The sequence below is a fragment of the Strix aluco genome, chromosome 29 (genome assembly GCF_031877795.1).
Source record: "Strix aluco isolate bStrAlu1 chromosome 29, bStrAlu1.hap1, whole genome shotgun sequence".
NCBI classification, from domain to species: Eukaryota; Metazoa; Chordata; class Aves; order Strigiformes; family Strigidae; genus Strix; species Strix aluco.
Genome location: NC_133959.1, coordinates 1558501 through 1579724, shown reverse-complemented (window position 1 = coordinate 1579724; position 21224 = coordinate 1558501). Strand labels below are relative to the sequence as shown.

The 21224-nt window shown below is 46.4% G+C and overlaps 1 protein-coding gene across 4 annotated transcripts; it reads left to right on the top strand.

Annotated features, from left to right (window-relative positions):
• Nucleotides 1–314: 314 nt before the first annotated feature.
• Nucleotides 315–20610, top strand: SLC25A42 (solute carrier family 25 member 42). Of its 4 annotated transcripts, none has more exons than XM_074808464.1 (9): nucleotides 315–396; nucleotides 9138–9260; nucleotides 10405–10516; nucleotides 12860–12885; nucleotides 13734–13900; nucleotides 14554–14670; nucleotides 15151–15302; nucleotides 15684–16005; nucleotides 16240–20610. In XM_074808464.1, the coding sequence occupies exons 2-9, from the start codon at nucleotides 9177–9179 to the stop codon at nucleotides 16265–16267; spliced, it is 1008 nt and encodes a 335-aa protein (XP_074664565.1). In that variant the 5' UTR covers nucleotides 315–396; nucleotides 9138–9176; the 3' UTR covers nucleotides 16268–20610. The 4 variants fall into 4 exon arrangements, with proteins under 4 accessions (XP_074664565.1, XP_074664570.1, XP_074664568.1 ...); XM_074808467.1 differs by lacking the exon at nucleotides 315–396 and adding an exon at nucleotides 4071–4563; XM_074808468.1 differs by lacking the exon at nucleotides 315–396 and adding an exon at nucleotides 6408–6425.
• The last annotated feature ends 614 nt before the right edge of the window (nucleotides 20611–21224 follow it).

Genomic DNA, 21224 nt, shown 5'->3' with positions numbered 1-21224 from the left:
CCGGGGCTGTCGGGCAAAGCCCTGCCGGGACGCAGCTGCAGGCCTGGCGCGCTGCCGCGGGGGAGCCGGGCAGAGCACGGACGCTGAGCGCGGCCCTGCGCGGGATTTGCGCGGCGCAACGCCGGGCGCACCCCGCCCCTCCCCGCGGGGCCGACCCACCGCGCTCCGCCCTACTCCCGCGACCGCGCGCCACGCCCCTTCCCGGCACCGATTGGCTGGCGGCACCGCCTGTCTGCGGCGGCGTAGCCACTCCCAGCGCACGGTACTGCCCCTGCGGCGGTGATTGGTCGCCCCTTGGGCTAGGCCCCGCCTCCCGCGGGCGCAGCGAGGGAGGGGGAGGCCTGGCGGCCGCGGGGAGACAGCGGCTGAGGCGGCGCCGAGCGCGGAGCGGAGCCGGTGAGTGCGGGCCGGCCCCGGGCCCCTCCGCGCCACGGCGGCCACCGACACGGCCCTGGGCGCCCGTCGCCGCGGCCTCGCGCCTGAGGGCTGGGCGGCCCCGGGGATAAGTCGCGGCGCGTGGGGCCGGGTGACATTGCCGCGGCCTCCCGCGGGGTCACCGCCGCTTCTTCCCCCGCCCCGTCTCCCTCCGTGCTGCCCCGGCGGTCCGGCCAGGGGCGGCGGGGCTCTGGCTCCTCCGGCCGCCGCCTTCTGCCCGGGAACCGGCCCGCGCTGCGGGAGAGCGGCGCCGGCCTTCGCTGTGGTCACCGCGCCGGAGGCCCAGCCCGCCCCCGAGTCGCGCTGCCCGGCTGCCTGCGGGCTGCCCGCCCCGCTGCCCTGCCCGCCTGCCCGGCCCGCTGCCCGCCTTGCCTGCCCACCTGCCTGCCCTGCCACCTTGCCAGCCTGTCCCGCTGCTCCTCTTGCATGTTCCTGGCCCCCCTGCCTGTCTCCTGCCTGTCTCCTGCCTGCTGCCTTGCCAGCCAGTCCCGCTTCTCAGGTGTTTGGCAGGTGTCTGTGCCAAGCGCGTCAGGCTCCCCTTCACAGATCAAAGCTGGGCTCAGATGAGCGTGCGTCTCCAGATGCGCACTAAAATACGAGGTGTGATGTTTGTTTTTTAAGCTGATGCGAACCTGAGAATGAGGCAAGCTTGAGTTTCTGTGCTGAGGGGCAGATACCAGAGGGCGTGGGAGACATTAAATGCAGATCTCTCGATGTCTTCTGCTTCTATCCTACTTCAGCGTAAGCCAAAAGTTGCAGAGCAGGGGTGACTTCCCTGCTTTGCCTTCAAATGTGGAAAGTGTCTCGGGTTGGGTTTAAATTGTAGCATGAAAAGACACATGGAAAATGCTGGAAATGATTGTGCAGGGTTAATAAACTCTGTTCCACCTTCTCCACTGTGTGCAAACGTGTAAATCGCTGTGCTGCGGGCGTAGCAGTCGGTGCTGCAGCTGCTTTGACCTTAAACCTGTGCTCCCCTGAAGTTTGGAGGAGTTGAAGATGTGTTTGCGTTTGTTGACTCTGTTTTTCCTGTTGGCTGTTAATTTAACAAACTGCGTCGAGTGGTTTTGGAGTCTGCTGTTACTTGGCTCTTTTTTGTGTTGGGTTCTTACGGTCACATTAACTGCAAAGCTTTTTTTGGAGGTTGTGTGCTCCTCCGATGTTTTTCTGTGGTTTGATGAATTTAGAGTGTTTTGAAAACATTCTGGTTTTTAAATGACTCTAGTTTGGGAGAGGGGTGTGTGTGTAAAGGAATAGAAGAGATGTCTGTGGGTGTTGGAAAACAGCTGAGGGAAGAGAGACTCTGCAATAAGGGCACCAGAGGGTTGGTGTAATCATACCAACAACCTGGGGGTGAATTTATTTTAAAATAATCGTGTGATTGGGTGTCTAAAACACCAGGGCTGGATGCTAGGTAACTCTGAGCATCTTTACATCCCAGTAGAGTGGTGAATACTCAACGCTTTTTTTTTTTTTTTTTTGCCAGCAAGTCAAAAATCATTGTTTAGGACCTCTGAATGTTGGTCTTGAGGAGAGTTGCTGTGGAGGGGGCACTGGGACTGTCCTTGGTGTTGGATTTCAGCAGGAACTCTCTGGCCCCAGTGATTGCTTCAGGCAGGGGAATTTTAGCTTTTGATCGCACAGCAGTATGAGTCAGGAGCTGCAATAATTTCTTTTTTGCTTGACCTGCAGCTGTAGCTAGTACACAGACTTAGGCAGTCCCTGCTGCGAGTGCGTGTTTCAGGTGTATCTGGTGTGTTAAACTTTGCTTCAAGAGGTTACATAAAAACGTAAGGTGAGCACCGGCGCAGTGGTGTGGTTACCTGGTGAAGCAGCTGGGCTTGGTACAGGTCAGACAGGTTTGCTGTCAGAAAAAAAGCTCAGGAACCAGGAATAATTTTCTTCTAGTAACTTTGCTGCTAATTGTAGGAAGGTGCGTTCGGGTTTGTACCTTCCTTCTGTGAAACTGCTACTAGTACTTCACGCTGCAGTGCTGTTCTCTTGTTTTCCAGGTGATCCATAAGTATTCCTGGTAGCTGTCTTACAAAGGGAGATTACTTTTTGTGTTGTATGGAAAGGTGAACTGAAATGCAAACAGCTTACTCCAGGTCACAAAATAAACGCATGTTGGAAGAGTTCTTTGCTCTCTGGTTGTGCTTTAAATCCGCTACTCCTTGTTGTTGCGCGGTTAATGGCGAAGGTGTGTCAGTGTTGTGTTAGCGTTGCTAGGCCCGAGTTACAATAAAGTAATCAAACTCAGTTGAAATCTGCAATGCTTTGGCCAAGCAGAGCTGATGCTTAACTTTGCATTAATTTTTGTACAATTTAGAGTACAATAGAGAGTGGGGTGGGTAACTCGCGGTCTAGTATGATGCTGTACAGTCAATGTGGAAAGCATGGCTGTTAGGAAACGACACCTGCTTGGCACACTTGTGGGTCATTCTGCTTAATCATGGAAGATTTTAGTTCTTTATTTTCCCTTTTTTTCATAGGTAATTTAAATTGGTGGGGTTTTAGAGCAGAGATTGTAATTATCTGTTATTGTGTTGAAATAGTTCCTGGCAAAGATTGCTCATGTGTTGACTGGAGGTTGCTTGTGTTCCAAATAATCTCAGTTTGAATTCAAAGATTTCATCTGTGCTGGGATTTGTCACTTTGGGACCTCATGTGGTGACATTCAGGGGAATAGCACCCAGGATCCACTGGTGGGACAGCTCGTATTTGCATGGGCCTGCAGGACGCCTGCTGACTGAGAGGTCATATATAATATTGTTATTTCTTTATGACAAAATAATTTTTGAGAGGAGTATGCAAGCTGGGAGGGTGCTTGGGGTTTTGTGTGTGTGGTTGGTTGGTTGTTTTTCTGCCTTCTGTTCCTGAAGGAGGGTGATTGCTGTCTGACAGAAAGTGGGTTCAGCAGAGGGCCCCTCTGATTCAGTCCCCTTGTTTAAGTGCTCTGTTCTCCCTCAGATAAAGCTGTTATCTGTCTTGCAGATAAGAACTGGTCTTCAGTTTTTGGCTGTGGAAAGCATAGTTGAGGTGTTCCCAGCAACAGTCTTCTTTTAGCAACTGAAGAATGAAGCACTGTTTTTTCTTGCCAAGATTTTCTCTGTTCTGTGGCTCATGCCTTCCTTCCAAGCTTAGTTCAATATGCGAGTCTCCTGGACTCCTCTGAATAATAATACAGCTGGCTTTGCTAGCAGAGGTTTACATTTAACCATTTCTCAGTGTTCAGCAACTGGCTTAATTCAAGTCAGATAATCTAAAACCATGCGAAGAATTTGTATCTTTATCCTCAGTTTTATTGGCAGACTTGAGTTATATCTGGCTGAGGGAGGCAGGAGGAGCGTTTATTTTGTACTTTGGAGCTAAGAAAGCATGTAAAAAAAATCACACTCTTCCCAATATTGTAATTTAGTGAGTCTTTTAGTCAATGATTCTTGAAAATCATGCTAACAGTTTCTGTACAGACCTTTAAAGGAAGAAGTGCAATGGACTATTCATAGCTAATGTTTTGAGATCAGATTTGTATGCAACTGAAAGATGAATGTGACTGAAGAGAGTTGAGTCTGCAGGGCATATCTGGTTTTGATTTTTAATGGCTTAATCAAACTGGAAGGCAAAGATGGACCTCAAGGGGCCATCTAGTTATAGTTCATCCCCCTGTTCTGAGTGTTTCAGCCCTTTTTTCTGTGATTTCCTGTGATGCTTTTGCTCCAAGGGTGAATTTAAGGCTGCAGTAATCTCAGCTTTTACCACATCTCTTTCTCTGTCAGGCTCAATTGCTCAGTTTAACAATAACAATTGAAGGAAGCTTAATTGAGCAACTTCCCTGGGTACTGTTTAACTTCAGCCTGCCTGGGAGAATGTGTGAAAATTTCCGCAGGAACTCTCTTGGTTTTCTTTTTTCCTAATTTAATTATACGCTTTCATTAGTGATGTTAACGACATTATTTTTTTTAAAAAGTATTAGCAACTGGGTAGCTGTTGAGGAATGAGGGAAGCTGGCATATCTGAATGGAGTTATACAAGTGACTTTACCTGAACGGAATTGAAATTCTGCCCCAGAGTTGAACTGTGACTTCATCCAAGTTCGTGTAACAGTGATGCCTGTGAGCTGTAAGTGTGGTAGGTGCTGCACGCCGCCTTCTGAGTTTCCGTATGCGCCTTGTTTTGTCTCCTCGTTTTTGGTGAGATTAGAGAGGAATGGATAGCAGGACTGTTTCTTCTGCCTATCTTACGAATGCAGTACACTTTGTGGGCATCAAGTCATAGCAGCCCTTGCCTGCTGAAACTGTGTGGTTTTGCCATTACCTGTCTGTCAGGGCACTCCCATGTCCAGGACTCTAAACTCCTTTTGTAATTACTACTGGGGCTGTCTGAGGAAAAAAACAAATATTTCTTAGCAAATAGCTGCCACTGGATCCAGATAGCTGATGGTGCTGACTGTTTGCTTTGCAGCGTATCTGCTGTTCTTGCTGGATAGATGATACTCTTTCAGAAATCTTAGTGTTTTGCGAGAGGTCTAAATTCCACTGGAGAATATCAGACAAACACGTTTTTTGGTAATGACACGTTCCAAGCCAGTCTCTGGGCTGGATGCCCGAACTTCTCCTGTTTTCTGACTATGTCGTAATGTGAAAACTGTAATGACTAGGTCTGCTTTTGTAGTTAAGGTATTTTTCTATTAACAGGTAGTTTGGGGTCTGCCCTGCTGTTGGCAGAATGGGAGTGGTTCGGATGTTAGTGAAGCCTCGGGAGGATGAGCAGGGTGATTTCTGCCTCCCTCAGCTGTGAGTTTTGTGCAAAACCCTCATCTCCTCCTTCCTGCTGCTCCTGGAAGTTGGTGGTGGTGATCTGCCATGGGAAAGCTTGTGAGTAGCTGGTAAAATACATAAAGGAGGGATTTCAGGCACGTTGCGCTGTAATAATGTGAAGTCAAACTTTTAAATAAGGTTTAATTCTGAAATATGGAAATGCATAATAATCTGTGAGCCTGTACTTCATCAATGTGATTTTAGTTGTACACACCCTAACTGGAGAATTTGTGCTTATTTCTTAGTTGTGATGCTGGTCTCTGAAACTCATTGGCTCTTCTGCTGAGGAACTAATTATCTTAAGAGTGTGTAATTTAAAATATGTTCAAATGAAATTGCTGAAATAGAGGATCATGATTGGATTCACAAGTGGCTTGGACAGCTAGAGCTGTTTTTCCTCTGAACCACCACCCCCTTTGGGCAATGAACTGGCACCTGCCTGTAAGACATTCTTCCTAGTACGCTGCTTTTATCATCTGAATAACTTGATTCTGTCTCGCCTGTCCTTTTAATCAAAATCACCACCAAGAAAAACAGAATGTCTAGCTTGTCAGAGAGTCAATTTGACAGCTTGATTGAACTTGCTCAGGTATTCATTAAGTGCCGCTAGAGAGAGCTGGGAGAATGGAAAGGAAAGACTAACAATGCTCTAGTTTTTAATGTGCAGAGCATATTTTGTGCATCTCCTGGTATGTAGGGAATGAAACTTGTTTTAGCGGGCAGATGTTTCTGCAGTTGCTAGAACACAGGCAGGATACCTAGAAAGAGTCGCAGGGCTCCGAGGACCATCACTAAACAGACCACTGCAGCTGAGTTTATCAGTTTGTCTGAGATGCCACTGCCAGCAGCAAAGGGCCTGAGCTTCCCTGTTTCGCAACTTGGTAAATAATCTTTAATCTGTGACTGTAAATTAGCATGGCTAAGTTACAGGGCAGTGTTTTCTGGTGGAGTTGAAACTAGATGCCGGAGTAAGGGCTTTGTACTTCCAACAAACTATCGTGAATTTTGTTGTAAAAGCACAGCGTATGTTACTCATTAAACCTCTTTAACTTTTGAACTCGCCTTCGCCAGCAATTTTGCTTTCTGATTATGTGTTCTCTTAGGGGAATGGTTTGCTCTACAGCAGACTCCTCTGCTGAGGAGTCTGAATCCAGATGTGTGACAAGGACTTGTGTAACTACAATGTAAATAACACAGGAGTGTGTTATAAAAAAATAAATTGAATCTGCAGCTATTTTCTCTTGTTTCCTGTGGCTTTGTAAACATAAGTAATGACTCTGTACAGAGCTATACAAAATACAAGGTTTTAAAAAAATACCCAGCTGCTCCATGTTGGGTTTCAGTGGATTACTTTAATGAGCGAGTCAGATTGCTCTAAATGCAGAGTAATGTCTGGCTTCTAACGGCCAGGCACTACAAATTCACACTGAAACTCTAAAGCAAAGCTTTGTTCTCTGTGGCTCCAACGTGCATTATTGGTCATAACAGCCAGAATTCACTTAATAACTCGCTGACATCAGAATCCAGCCCAACTCCAAAATAAAATACAGTAGCATTGCTTTGCAGCAAGCAAATATGAATAAAAATAATAAATGCTATTTTTACATTTAAGCCTCTGCAAATTTAGAGCCTATATTTATGTAGAGCATGTGGGCAGTTTTAATGTGTAAAATTGAGCATATAGACAGGTGTCTGTAAGATCAGGGCATCGGGCACTAAAAATAAAAAAAGAACATGTCTGAATAGGATCAAGGAGAATATTGTTGAGTAAATGGATATCATCTCTATGCATGTGCATGTTCTAAAATAAGTCCAGGCTCAGTAACATCAGTGTAGTTTTTAAAATTTCCTTTTAGTCATCTCTTTCTCAACCATCTTTCAAAATCATGTTTTAAAATAAAGTTGCATATTGCATTCCTAAGCTCTTTAGCATGATTTCTATTTTTGTGGGTTTATTTTTGGTAGAGATAAATCTGATATTATGACCTACATTTCTTTATTTGAGACAGCTAGGGGTAATATCTCTACCTGTGATTTCTTTCACGCTTTTGCTGAAAGGCATTGTTTTACAATAAATTTTCCAGGTACATGAGATAAGAAGGAATAAGAAGGAAAGGAGGTAACTGCGGATAGTAATTAGAAATAATCAACAGTCTGGGTTCTTCAAAATAATTTAACGAAGCACTCTGCTCCGTAGTGTTATGAATCATCTGTGGTCTTGATCCTTACAGGAGTTTTTGTTCACATGGTCTGATCTGACCAAGCTTCCGTGATAGAACTTTTCAAGTGCAAACATTGATGCTGTTTAGGTCACGCTTTGGTCTATCAGACGTTATCTTTCATTAAAATTTTAAGTTATTACTCTCTGAGCAACGTCCAGCCATCTCTTTTCGAAAACACCCTCAGGAGTTGTAAACACATTGATATGTGTCTTCCCAAAGCTCTAGCAAGTGGCGTCTGGCGTTAAAGATACCCAGGTGTGTTCGTCCTCCTTCGGACTAAGTGCACGGGTCGGGCACAGCTTCATCATCACAAATTGGTCATGCACGAATATAGACAAGGCTGATCTGTCTCTGGCTTTGCGTTAATATCTCTCCTGCAACCGAGGGGTTTTGAAAGTGAAGTCTGGCACTAATTTATGAGAGCGATGTGGGGGGGGGGGAAAAATAGGTCAGCAAGTATGAAAGGTGCTGACAAGCATATAATATCTAGAGATTGTTAAAAAGGGGGGAAAAAAATAGTCTTAAGACGGTCTTTCCAAGTAAGCAAGCTGTTATGCCTGAGGTTTCCTCGGCATCAGAGCGGGGCAGAGGTGAAGTAACTTGCTGGAGGACACATGAGAAGGCTGTGGCAGAACTGGGGAGCAATTTGGGAATTCAGATTTCCTAATACCACATCCCTTGATAGGAAGCTAACAGGATGGAAATGTGGCTATTTGAGCAGGCTTGTTGCTCAGAAAACTGATCTTTGTGGTTACAGACCCCGTTTGTGAATTGATTCAGAACTCAGAGAGGCCACCTTCCTGTGCTAACTCAAATTTTTCAAAGTTCAGCTCTTCCATTTCTGCATATTTAGGGATGAAAAAAATTGCATCATAAAAAGCAGAAATATTAGAAAGTTAGATGCTAAAGCGATAGCTTCTATTTAAAGCACTATCTCTGCGTTTATACTCTGCAGCTGAGGTTAGACTGATGTTGCCTTTCATGGGGCAAGTGAGAGCGTGTATCACAGCAGGAAACATCTGTGCAAACTGCACTGATTCACGAGCTACAAGCACATGTGCACTGCAACTGCGAAGAAAGGGAGTTCTGAAATCACTGTTGTGCTGCTTTCAGTCAAATCGCTAGCGTCATCAAAATAGCCTTCGTGGCACGTGTGAGGCATTGGATCTATCTCTTTCCTAAAATAACCTCCAATTGCTTATGGCAGGCTTTTGGGACTTACTGCTGTGACTATTTTTTCCATTTTCCAGGGCTGGGTTTTAAATTTCTATATGCCTTCTCCAATATCTAGATGCTCAGCAGTCAGACTGAGTAGCAACCAAAATCCTCACTGTAAGTGATGGAAGAGGACAGAGCAGGATCTGATTCTTTTCTGTAGAAATGATGAATATTTTGGTGTTGTAACTTGCAGCTGATTTCCTTGTGGGCTGAAAAGAACGAATATGATTGACACAGTTTTTACATAGCAACAAAGTAGTTCCCCAAATACACTTGCACCTTAAAGGAGGGAAATGGTGCTAGGATCCTGGAAATGCTCCCCATCTGGGAGCTTGGGAGAGGGGTTTTCCTACTGAAAATGGCCCTGGGAGTAGGTTGCTTTTTATTACCTGCATATTTCCTACTTTTGACACTAATTCTTGCTTTGTTCTTGATTTCAATTTAGGAGCCATAGCTCTTCTGCCCACTTGTAAGTGCAACTGGTATGGGTAATGGTGTGAGAGAAGGTCAAGTGGATTTCAAACGACAGGATGTGGAGCCAGTTACATCAACCCATCTCCCGTCAGAGGTAAAAGCAGGAAATTGTTGGGTCTGTGCGGTGGGTTTGAGAGAAGAGCTGCGTGGCTACGCTCCGAAGGAAGCGTCGCAACGGGATTTGAGCTGCGGACTCCTGAAAGAGCTGTAGTGTATGTGCAAGCCACATAATGTGTAACTTCTGGTTTCTCTGAGGATGGCCAAGTAGTTCCAGCCCTCTGGGAGGAGGCTGGGCATCGCTCACAGCAGACAGGCACGCAGGGCTGCGTTCCTTGTTCAAGGTTATGTCTTGTTATGTCTTTAGTGGCGGAGCTGGGAAGAGAGCCGTAAGTCTTGGTTTCCCTGCTGTTGCTAGACTCTTGTTAGAAACACCAGAAGAGAAGGTGACACTGAACCTTGGTCTGATTTAGACCAAAACTCAGGCTGAACTTCACACAGTGTTGCCTTTGCATGGCTGCCCTTGCATTTAGCACCAGACAGGCAGAGATTGGAAGGGAAAATTGAACTGAACCATGTATTTTGGTAATAAACATTAACTTTTTAGTTGTGAAATATTCTGGGGGAAAAAAAAAATGTTAACTCCTCTTCTCCATGAAAACACAAAGCACGTCAGAAGTTAACGTTCTTAAGCCTTGTCTTGACTTGTCTTTCAGTCCGTAACCTTCACGGTGTTAGATTTCAAGTCATTTACTTGCTTTCTGCCCATGTGTTATGAGAAGATAGCTGTTTTATAAATATGAGCTGTGGCAGCAATGTCAATAACAAAACCACTTCCATTCCATTTCTCATAGTAGGAAACCTGTCTTGGTTTATTCTTAGGATCTTGGGAACAATGTGGAAATAGGGCTTGTGTGTTACTGGAAGGTCAAGAAAGAAACTTCCCTTCTCTATATGCCTAAATCATGAGGAGGTGGAAATTTTAGAATTTTAGCTTTTAGAAATCTTAATAGGGAGGAAACAGTACATGTAAGAGGTGGCAGACCTTGGAACTTTGCATCTTGGCAGACAAGTCTAATCTTTGCGCTTTATGATCTGACCAGGAATTTATTGTGCTTGAAATTTTGAAGATAATTTTGACCCAAGTTCTTGAGAGAGGGGGTAAATGCTGCAGCAAAGGTAAAATATTACAACTTTTGCTTAGGAATGACTGTGTCATACTGAACAATGCTTTGTTCCAGGATAACCAGGAGAAAAAGAAAGTACTCAACTCCCTGATGTCTGGTGCATTGGCTGGTGCTGTTGCTAAAACTGCAGTAGCCCCACTGGATAGGACAAAAATCATGTTTCAAGGTGAGTCCCGTTGGCTTTTGCAAAACGCTCTCACTTTATTGTTAGCAGAATCCAAACCAGCTTCTCTGATCTGTTCAGCCAGCCTGTTCTCCAGTGCTTTGCCCTCCTTCCCTCTGCAAAGACCTGGCAGGATGCAGACAGAACAGTGACGTTACCACAATGAATTGAGTCTAAAAACCTATTGTTTGACTCTTGGTAGGATTATTGCAGGTGTCAATCAGCTGTGCATCTGGCCTGTACTATTGGATCCAAGTCTCATGGTAGTCAGCAAGAGTTTTGCTATTTCAGTGCATTGCAGATGCATGTATTGCTGGTTAGAGACAGACATCTGTGGCTCGTGAACGTTTGCTGGCCACGTGTATTCTGTGACAGAAGGGAGAGTTTTGGAGTGCCAGTAAATAGACACTGTAAAGGCAGTGTTTGAGGGGATGATTGGTAACACCTGGGATTTTTGTGTCTGTTCAGTTTGGAGAAATAAGGTGGGGAGGAGAAAGGAGCAATATAAGGAGATGTGGTGACACTGGAAGGAGGTATTTGAGCTGTTTGAGTTTCTTACTAAAGGCTGGATGCCAAGCTGTGCCTGCTCAAATGTATGCAGCCTTTTCTACTAAGGGTTGCATTGTATTGCAGCTGAGTTGTTTTGGTGAGAGTTGAAGTTAATGATGAGAAGTACTGCACGAGAGACGTTGAAGCTGGCATACCTAGCTTTGTATTACAAAGCCCTTTTTGGAACCTGTAAAGTGTGTAACTGAAAATGAAATTCATCTAATTGGAATCGAAAATTCTCACGTGTTTGGCAGGATCTGGGATTCAGCCCCATCATGGGCTTTGTTCAGTTCCCCTGTTTCAGTGCCCGAACTGTCAGCTACACTAATTGTCCCAAAGGGAAGAGCGCAGACAGTTAATACAGTAGACATTTGGTGAGGCCAAGAATTTTAAATCTGGTTGACGTCCCAGATTAAATGAATTGGGTAGGTTTAATCTAATCCCTGGATGACATTTAATTTTGAATTGACTTTCATTTGACATGATTCTCATTCTCAACATAGCAGGGGCTGCGTTCTGGAATAGCGGGGATAGAGATCAGGGAGTTCAAGCTGTGGGGAGCTAAAGCCTGGGCTGGCTGCAGCCTGGGACTGCATCTGTGACCAGATGCTTGTGCAGCGATGAGTACGCACTGTGCTTTCTCTCCAGAACAAACACTGTGGTTCATTTAAGGTTGGAAATGTCAGGATCGGAGGTGAGGTGGAAGCTGCAGAACTGGAGTGAGTCAACAACTGTCCGTATAAATCACCTTTAATTTGTACCAGCCTACATTTATAAAAAGACCTGTTTGGTTTGGTCCATTAAACTCACTGCAAAGGATATGATTAAAATGTGGCCATTCTGACCAATTTCTCAGTGTCTAATGGATGTCTTGGGCCCTTGCCCTCCTAAAGGTTTTTACTCTGGGGTCTCTTCCCTGTCTGTGAGGAGGGAAAGCATCTTTGGGTCATATAAGGGTAGGAAGGTTGTCCCTTGAACTAGAGACTGAAGAATTTTCCTATGGAAGTGGAAGAGCAGCTCTTTTCCATTGCAGAGCCAGCTGCAATGGGTTATTGAGGTGTTTTTATTTCTTGAAAAAAAAAAAAAAAGTGTTGAATTGCATAAAGGAGCAGCGTGGTGAAAATGTATTTGCATGGGATTGTTTGATACACTTGAGAGGTTACAAGTCTCAAAGGAGTTTGAAAGAAACTGCAATAGACACTTAATTGGAACCGTGTTTCATTAGCGTTGCTGTTCGGGTTTAGCCTGGGTTTCCTTCCTGCTGTAGGAATGTTACAAAACAGAGCTGCTGTATGCCGAATAAATCTTGCTTCCAAATGCCTTGTGTGTTACATAGTTAAAGAGATGCTGTCAGTTTGAATGGATGCAAGAAAAGAAACTGAGTGTTCATTTGAGTTTTGCTAGGATGAAACCATTCTTGCGTGCAGCCTCACTAAACAGACCCGTTCTTTGCTGGATTCTGGCATTAGGCTGGAAGTTGTGCATGGAAATGCTCTACTAAAATAAGTGGTTGGTGCAAGGGGTTTTTTTTTATTTATTCATTTATTTTTAGTGCTTTAAGAAGTGTGACAGAAACTGAACGTTTTCATAACAGTAGGTGGAAAAATGAACTTAATGTGCTAAATAGAGTTTGGGAGCACTTACCAGTGGAAAGTCTTTGTTTATAATAAAGAATCTCTATTTTCTCTTGCATTAATTCTTTTGCTTCTATCTTTATCCCTTAGATAAAATGCCTGTATGGTTTATTTGATCCATCTAAATGTATTGCAAGACCTAATGCTCATTTTTTCTTTTTAGTGTCTTCAAAAAGATTTTCTGCCAAGGTGAGGTGATGTGTCTGTCTCCTGTTGACCTGAAGTGTTTGACTAATGGTAGTAATAGCCCTAACAGCATCTTTTGTTTGTATTTATTTAACTTTCTCACCTGGCTTTTATTAGCAGCGCTCATAGTGAAAGAGCACAGAGGGAACGACTGGAAACAGTGTTGTTTATAATACTCCTTGGACCGTGCTCTTTCATGTTCATGTTTTTGTCCTGTGCCTAGCACAGAGGAGCCTCAGTTCCTCGTTCATACTCCAGGTTCTACCTGTGACATGACAGGAAATGTTGTGGCATGGCTCAGGGCTTTGTTTTCCTGGGCCTTCTCCTCTAGTGGTTGTTTTCTTTCCCCCAACCACCATTGGAGTTGTTTCCGAGTATATAGGAAATCTGAATTTGGGAGCTGACTGCTATCACGGCTTGCTGAATGTTTTGTTGCATGTGCATTCCAGCTGTCCCATGCGTGCTGCGCTAATATGTGTAATCCAAATGTTTCTGACTTATACTAAGCAGATTAATTTGGGTTGAGAAATGGTTTGTGCAAACAGCAATCCAGCTCTGTGCCTTGCCCTTGGAGGGAAAATTAAGATGTCTTGAATGTAAAGCTCTGTATTCCCGACTCTGGTTCTTTTTCGCTCTGATGTATCCGACTCAGTCTCCCCAGAGAAGACATTTTAGTTGTCTTACTCTGGAGTCAGGGTTGTGAGCGTAAACAGCTGATATCAGCTTACCATGGTTGGGGTGGGAAGGAGGATTTGGAGAGGTTAAGCTATAGGGTCACCTTTTCCCCCTCTATTGTTTGGACTCCCTCTTATCATGATCTCCCTGCCTGACCTTTGATCCGTTGCCTGCAGGAAGCCTACAGGCTGATTTATCGCACCTACCTCAACGAAGGCTTCTGGAGTCTCTGGCGGGGGAACTCAGCCACCATGGTCCGTGTGATCCCTTACGCTGCCATCCAGTTCTGTGCGCACGAAGAGTACAAGCAGCTCCTGGGGAGTTACTACGGCTTCCAGGGAAAGTAAGATGCAGCGTGGCTTTGATCCTTGCAGAGGAGGATGGAGCAGTTTGTGGGACCGTAGACTGTAGGGAGGGAGCACGTCTCTCTGCTTTGTGCAGGTCTGCTGAGTTGAAAGCTCTGTTGGTACAGAGTTGTGCTGGCCACTCGTGATGGCTTTGCAGAACAGGGTGTGTGAGGGGGCTAAGCAAAGGGCTGAGCTTCTAGCTGTGCACAGGGGAGATCTCTGTGAGAAGAGGACCCTGTCTTCTAGAGGCGTGAGCAAGAAGTGGCCTAGACACTGAGTTAGCACTTCCCTGTGCTGAGAGTGGGCAGGCAAAACAAAGGGCTTTTCTTTGCAGGAGGAGCAACAAGATCGAGCCTTGCACTGTTATCTGAGCTGTGCGTGTGGCCTGAGCCTCTCGCTCTTGGGCACGTAAAGTCTGAGACGCCCCAAGTCAGGCTTGCTGTCCTCAACGGAGATTTTCTCTAAGCCTGTGTCTTGAATGGCTGTGGCAACCCACAGCTGCTTCAACCCCACCCCCCCCACCCAACTCTCTTCAGTACACAGGCAGGGAAGGGATTCAGTAGCAGATAGAGTAGAGCCATGCTCAGAAGCCACGTAGTATTTCCATCTCCAGGTGATCTGTTTGGTCTCTTCTCTCACCTTACTTTAGAGCGCTGACACCCTTTCCTCGATTCATTGCTGGCTCTCTGGCAGGCACAACGGCTGCCATGTTAACCTACCCCTTGGATATGGTCCGTGCTCGAATGGCTGTCACGCCGAAGGAGATGTAAGTGCCTAACAAAAGCAAGTACAAGCACCACAAACAAATGCAGAACTTTCTTTTAAGGTCAGATGACTTTATTCCCATTTTCTGGGTCACTTCTTGCTCGGAGCCTTTGGTGTAATAAACTGCTGGAGTCTGAGCACTGATTAAATGACCAGAGGCCTGGTTAGTCCAGGGGCTGGAAGGAGATCGGTATGGGAGGACCTCACTAGTCAAAGCTGTGTGGTGGTTCTGTAGGAGGCCAGCTGGCACAGTGCCTCCAGAAGGGAGCTGACAGACAGGCTAGCGTGCTGTGGTAGGGCTGTAGGAGAGCTGGTGACTGGCTTCTCCATTTCAGGCTTCTGAAATCCCTCCTGAGCTGTTTGATGAGCTCAGAGCCGAATTAATTAATTGCTGATCCTTCAGAAAGTCCTGTTGGAAATGTACCTGGTGTGTGCAGTCACTAACCGGCACAGATTTGCTTTTCCTGTGTCCACGTGTTAGGTACAGCAATATTGTTCATGTCTTCATCCGAATATCCCGAGAGGAAGGACTGAAGACATTGTATAGGGGATTTACACCAACCATCCTTGGAGTGATTCCATATGCTGGGCTTAGCTTCTTCACCTACGAGACGTTGAAGAAACTACACGCAGGTAAAGGCAACTTGGTTTGCTTTCAAGTGAAATGGTGTAGGCTTCTGGCTAACTTGAGATGTTGGAATTCAGTGGTACAAGTCCTTTTCCTGGCCTTGAAGCCAAAGTTCTGTGCTTGCGGAGGATGCCTTGTGCCTCCCTCTCTCCAATCCCAGACTAGGAAGAAGGTAAGCTGCAGAAATCAGTATCTCTGTCTTGCAGAGAAACGAGAAGGTGCAAGTTCTGGCTGCAGAAGGACTTGGTTACGTAGCAAGTCAGCTAACAACCAAGTTGGGAACAAAATCTCCAGAGCTCTTCTCTCTTGGGCTCTCAGCCCACTTGACCTTAATCACGTGTTTATTACAAGAAGCTTTCTACACTCTGCTACTTTCTCTTTCCCAGATCACAGTGGGAAACTGCAGCCATCCCCTCCGGAGCGGCTTTTGTTTGGTGCCTGTGCGGGCTTGATTGGCCAGTCAGCTTCTTACCCCCTGGATGTGGTTCGCCGACGAATGCAGACGGCGGGGGTTATGGGACACACGTACAGTTCCATCCTTCTCACCATGCAGGAGATTATAAGAGAAGAGGGACTAATCCGTGGCTTGTACAAAGGACTCAGCATGAACTGGGTCAAAGGTCCAATTGCAGTGGGAATAAGCTTCACAACCTTTGACCTGACGCAGATCCTTCTCCGTAAATTACAGCACAGCACTAATGTTGAAAGGTAGTAGCTTAATCCCCACAGCCCTTGCTGGGGAAAAGTACAACACGTGTAGAAAGAGCAATGCTAGCGTTCCCTCACTTTGTACATGCTCTCCCCCAGCTGAGAACTTACCTTTCTTGTTTGTTTGTTTGTTTTTCTGTTGTTGTTGGATTTTTTTCTTTTTAATGAGCCTCTGAGTTATTTGGAAACCTCAACCTGAAACTAACTTTTTCCTAAACAAAATTCTTTTTACAGTTCTGCAGAACCGAGTCCTCTAAAGTAGCTGCCTCACCCTTCTGTATTACTCTTTGATACCAGGAGTGGAGCCTCTCAAACAAACATGTGCTGCTGCTGGCTCCTCACCTGGTCTCTGTGGGCAGATGAAGCGGTGGATGATGAAAGAGAGGACTCGGTGCTGTTGGAATGAACCCCTGAATCTGGGAAGTGACTGCTGCTCCTGGTAGGCAGTTTTTAGTTACTGAACATGTGTTAGCTGGAGGCAGTCTGCCAAGTGCAATATTCCAGTTAGTCTGTAGGGAATGCCAGATTCCTCTGACCTATAAGCATCGGTCTCCGTAAAACAGGACACAGCAGGATTTAACAGGTCCAGGTCACTTCTTTTGTTCTGGAAGATGAATGTGAGCTCTGGCTGGAAATGCTGCCCTTTTTCAGATGTTCTTCTCATTTCTGAGTTGAGTTGCATAAAATATCCCTTGCTTGCAATGTCCCTCTGAGATTACCAAAGACTGTAGACAGCAGGGGAGGAAAGTTCTGAGCGGTTTTGTAAATCAAATTCTCATGTTTGTCGTCAGTGTTGTCGAGTAGGGGCTGTGCCTGGATTCACAAACTGGATTGAATCGAAGGGCAGTAGTGCTTTCGGGCTACCCAAACTCTTCTGTAGTTGTCCTGGTCTTAAAGGCAGTGTTTTCCGAGGGATTTGACAGACTGTAGTGTGGTCGTGACTTAACTCCTCAAATTTTAAGTATGTAACACTTCCTTTTCTAGTGCATTAAGCGGTTTTATGCTTCAGTATTATTGTTGCTGCTTTATGCACGATGCAAGAACAAACACCTCAGACGCACGTGCGATGCAGACTTCGCTGTCCTGAAAGGCTCTTCACGTCTGGTGAATGCAGCCGAGTAGTTGACCCAAGCTGCTGGCCCTGCTTCTGAACAACTTTGTTGTCTTTTGGTGCCTGCTGTGTAGGTTGTGTCGCCTCTGTTCGTTAGTCCACGCCTAAGCCCGCTTGCTTTTATTCCTAGAGTTCTTCTGGACCAACCGAGTCCTTGGGAGAATGGGCACCACAGCCAGTATTGACCCTTCAGAAATTATATATAGTGCCAATCATTTCCAGTTGTAATTTGAAAATTAATGGTAAAGTACCTTTCAGTGTTTCTATTTCAAATCAGTTTTCAGGGAGATGGAGATTTGGGGGTGGTTTTGGTTTATGTTCCGTTCCTGTATTAAATTTGGAGTGCAAGAGAGGTCAGAGCAAACTTTAGACTTCTCTGAGAATCAGATTACATAAACCAAGATTAAAAATCCCTTTTTGGCCGATAGAGTCCGTAATGTATAAAAGAAGAATAAGACATAATTTAAAAGCTGTCCTTTGCTGGTGTATGTATTTTAGCCATTGTAGTTTGAGCCTTGCGTCATGGCTTTATTAATGGGAATGGAGGTAATTGCACAATTGGTAGAAATAGCTTTCTCCTTTCTTTTGTCTTTGCACTTGTTCTTTGGAGCATAACTTGCTTCTAATGCCAAATATTTCCCTAGGAATTGAGCGCCTACACTTCCATTTTGTGGACACGGCAGCGCGCCAGCATACTGAAGTATTAGCTTGCGCGTTGTTCCGGGAGCACATGGGATTGATCATACTTTGGTGGTTGTGGATGGGCAGGGTAGTAACCTCAGTAATTTCTGCCTCCAAGCCCACAAATGATAATTTCCGTTGTGAAACTTGACTGCAGTCACTGATTTACCTTGTAATTAAATGTTAGGTGGTGTTGTTTTAAGAGTCCTTAGAGAGGATAGCCATGAATTCTGTGTTATTTCTTGCTCCCATTGCTAATGGAAGATGATCAACTGTTCTCTTTGTTCGGGTGAAATTTTGTTTAGTCCTTTGCAAGAGCTCTGATTTCTTTTCTCCAATGGAGAAGCCAATTACTTCTGCTCTTGTCTTTCTCTTCTCTGGCCCAGTGAGGAAATCCTAAGGCAGTTGCATCCTGCCACAGCAGTGAGGTACAGACCGGCACTAGGTGTGTCAGCGGTTGACTGTGCGTACGTGCCTCTGTGTGTGTCACTGTGTGTCCAATCCACGGCACGTCCTCTCGCAGCTTGGAGGCTGCCAGTTGAAAGCAGAGGCCTTTCTGCCCAGCCGGTGGGTGCTGTGTGAAGACGAGAGGAAGCTGAACTGTGGCATCCAAGTTAGAGCGGGCTCCTTCACTCCACAGTAGGTCATCTCGGAGGCAAGCGCAGCAGACCTTGTCTTATGAGATGTTGAGCATCACTGAACCCCTATGGCAACAGAGGTGGCTTAATTCCTCCTGGGTCCTGACTGAGAAAGGATTTACACTGGATGACTAGCCTCTTGTTTGGGACTGAGCAGGAGGGCAGGTCTGCACAGGGACTTCTGCCAGCGTGTTAAACGGACAGGGAGCCTGGGGAGGAGCCTGGGGACTCTGAGCTGAGAAACAGGACCTGCAGCACAGCCTGACTTGGGAACGTTGGGCTCAGAGAAGTTGTTCCTTAATTAGCAGCTCCACCTGATCTTAATTCAATGGAAATTTAGCCAAACATGCTTTTCCAAGTTTTGCAGGCTGAGTGTTTGTTCAGAGACAGATCTTTGAATTCAGTTTGTAATGGTTTTGGTCCTTTTGTTTCTTGGGCAAAAGTGTTCAGAGTAACTGTGTGTTATTGCTTTGGGTCATTTTAAATAGCTTTTTTTTTCCCCTTCTCTGATTTGAATGTAGAAAAGGAGAAACAGAGTGTTCTCTTCCCTTCTCTTATGCCTCAATTCATGCAAGGATTGTTCCAGATCTCTCTGCTGCCTGGAATGAGTGCCTGAGGAGTTTGGGGCATGCTGATTGGGAAGGGGAGGGTGCCTGTGTGCTGGCCAAGAAGATCCATTGCCTTTAGCTCTGAGGAAGGAGACAAGTCAAACAGGAATATTCTGTGGTCCTTCTTTTCTGTAGAACTTTCTTACTACCGCAAATTGTCCAATTCTCTTTTATTCTTCTCAAATTCCTTGCTTTTATTTTCAAGTCACGTTTCTCATTGTTCCTTAATGCGCTACCGCCAAACATTGATCTGTGCTTTTTTTTTTTCTTGTCTACTCTCCCTCCCTCCCTGCTTCTGCACCTTTAGTCCCGCACTAGCACTTCGAGAGAGTCAGGTCCAATGAAATGCACCCAAAATGACAAAATTCCAGCTTTGATAGCAATGCCCCAACAGCCCAACTAGGCTTCCTGCTCACAGGCAGGGCTGCTTGGGGGCGGGGGGGTGGGGGGGGCACAAAGTTAAAGTCACTAGGTGATGGGGCAGAAGGTTTTCTTGAAAATTCCTTCAACCACTTGTCCAGCCTAACGCCTTCGCTCCTCCTAGCACTGCACCTTCCCCAGCTGTGAAATGCTGCTGCTGCTTGTTGTCTCCTCTTTCGGTACCTCCGCCTGCCGCCCGCTTGCTCTGTGGGTTGCTCGGGGAGAGCTTGTCCTCCTGGGAGGCTCAGAGGATCAGTCAGGGAACCTGAATATGTGAGAGGTGGGACCTGAGCTGGATTCTTGCCTTGCCCCACATACCCCGTGCAGACCTCTGGCAGTTCCCCGGAGGGCAGAGCTGCCGAAGAGCCGGGTGATGGTTGGCAGGACCGTGGTGGAAGGGTCAGGAGAGGGGTCACAGCCTCCCGAGGCGTGAAGTCACGGAAAGCCGTGGGGTGGGTACTGTGGGGTGGCACTGGTACTCTGTGGGAGCTCTCCCAAAGCAGTTTCATAGCTTCTGTGGAAAATTAGTGGTGCTTCTGTTAACTTCTTAGCGCCTTCCACCTAGAAGATGTCGAGCACTATCATCTTCACCCTCTGGTGTCTTTAACACAAAAGCAGGTGAGGCAGGAAAGGAAACTTTGAGCAGAAGCACTGTGGCAACACTGAGCGAGCCTGGTGCCAGTCCTGGGCGGGCAGGAGGGGGAGGAAATGCAGTGGGGTACTTCCCGTGTTTCCCCAGTGCCCGACTGGGGCTCTGCAGTACGTTACGGACCCTCCCCACCCGGACTGGGCCAGAGGAGGAGGTGGCCTTCCTACAAAACAGCCTTTTAATTTTATTGTAGGGGCTGATTCCTCCCGCTTCCCCCGTCTCCCCGCTCAATGCCATGCGATGCAGGGTTTCCCAGCACTGTTCACTGCCTGTGTGGTCTATGCATATATTAGCACAAACACTGTTAAATGCCTTTTGTCAAGACGTGTCCTCACCATCGATGTGTGCGTGTATGCGTGTGTGTCAATTTTGACTGCTTTTCTTGGATCTGGAGTTCTATTTTATTGCAGTGAAGACACTTTGTTATATAATGTTTATATATTTTAAGATTTGTGCCAAGAGAGGATGTATATTTAATAAAAAATTTAATTGACTTTGCAGGCTCCCTGAGGTTGTTTCCTATTACATGTTGCTCATAAGAGTGAGGGGCCTGGCACATCTGGGTGGATTTATGGAGGGACTAAATGTGGGGGTGTCTGGGGGGGGGATTGTGGCTGGGGGTACCTCATGTGGAGCTCACTGTGCCCCCAACCACTCAGGTCTCCTGCACACGGAGCACCCTACGAAGAGAACCGGCCTTTGCGTGGAAGTTGGGAGAAGCTTGAAGGAAGGAAAGCAACTCTGGTGATGGTTCAGAGACCTGTGGTTCCTCCTCCTGCGCTGTCCCTGTCCCCAGCGCCGCAGTGTGGGACGGGGACGGGTGTGCAATGGCAGCAGGTGGCACTGTCGGCTTAGGCATGGCCCGACGGCTTCCCCCAAGTTGGGGACCCCCGGCTGCTGCTCAGCCCTGCTGGGCTCCTGGGCCTTTCAGCCTAGTTCCAGGTCTAGTGGGGATGTGACACCGCGACGCCTGGCAGGGCAGGACGGTCTCAGCAGGGAGGACGAGTCCAGCCCTCCCGGAGTAGCCTCCCTGCAGCCCAGTGCTGCTCCCTGCATCACGGGGGTTGTACCCCAAGAGAAGCTGAGACTTGCGCCAAACCTCGCAGGAAGCA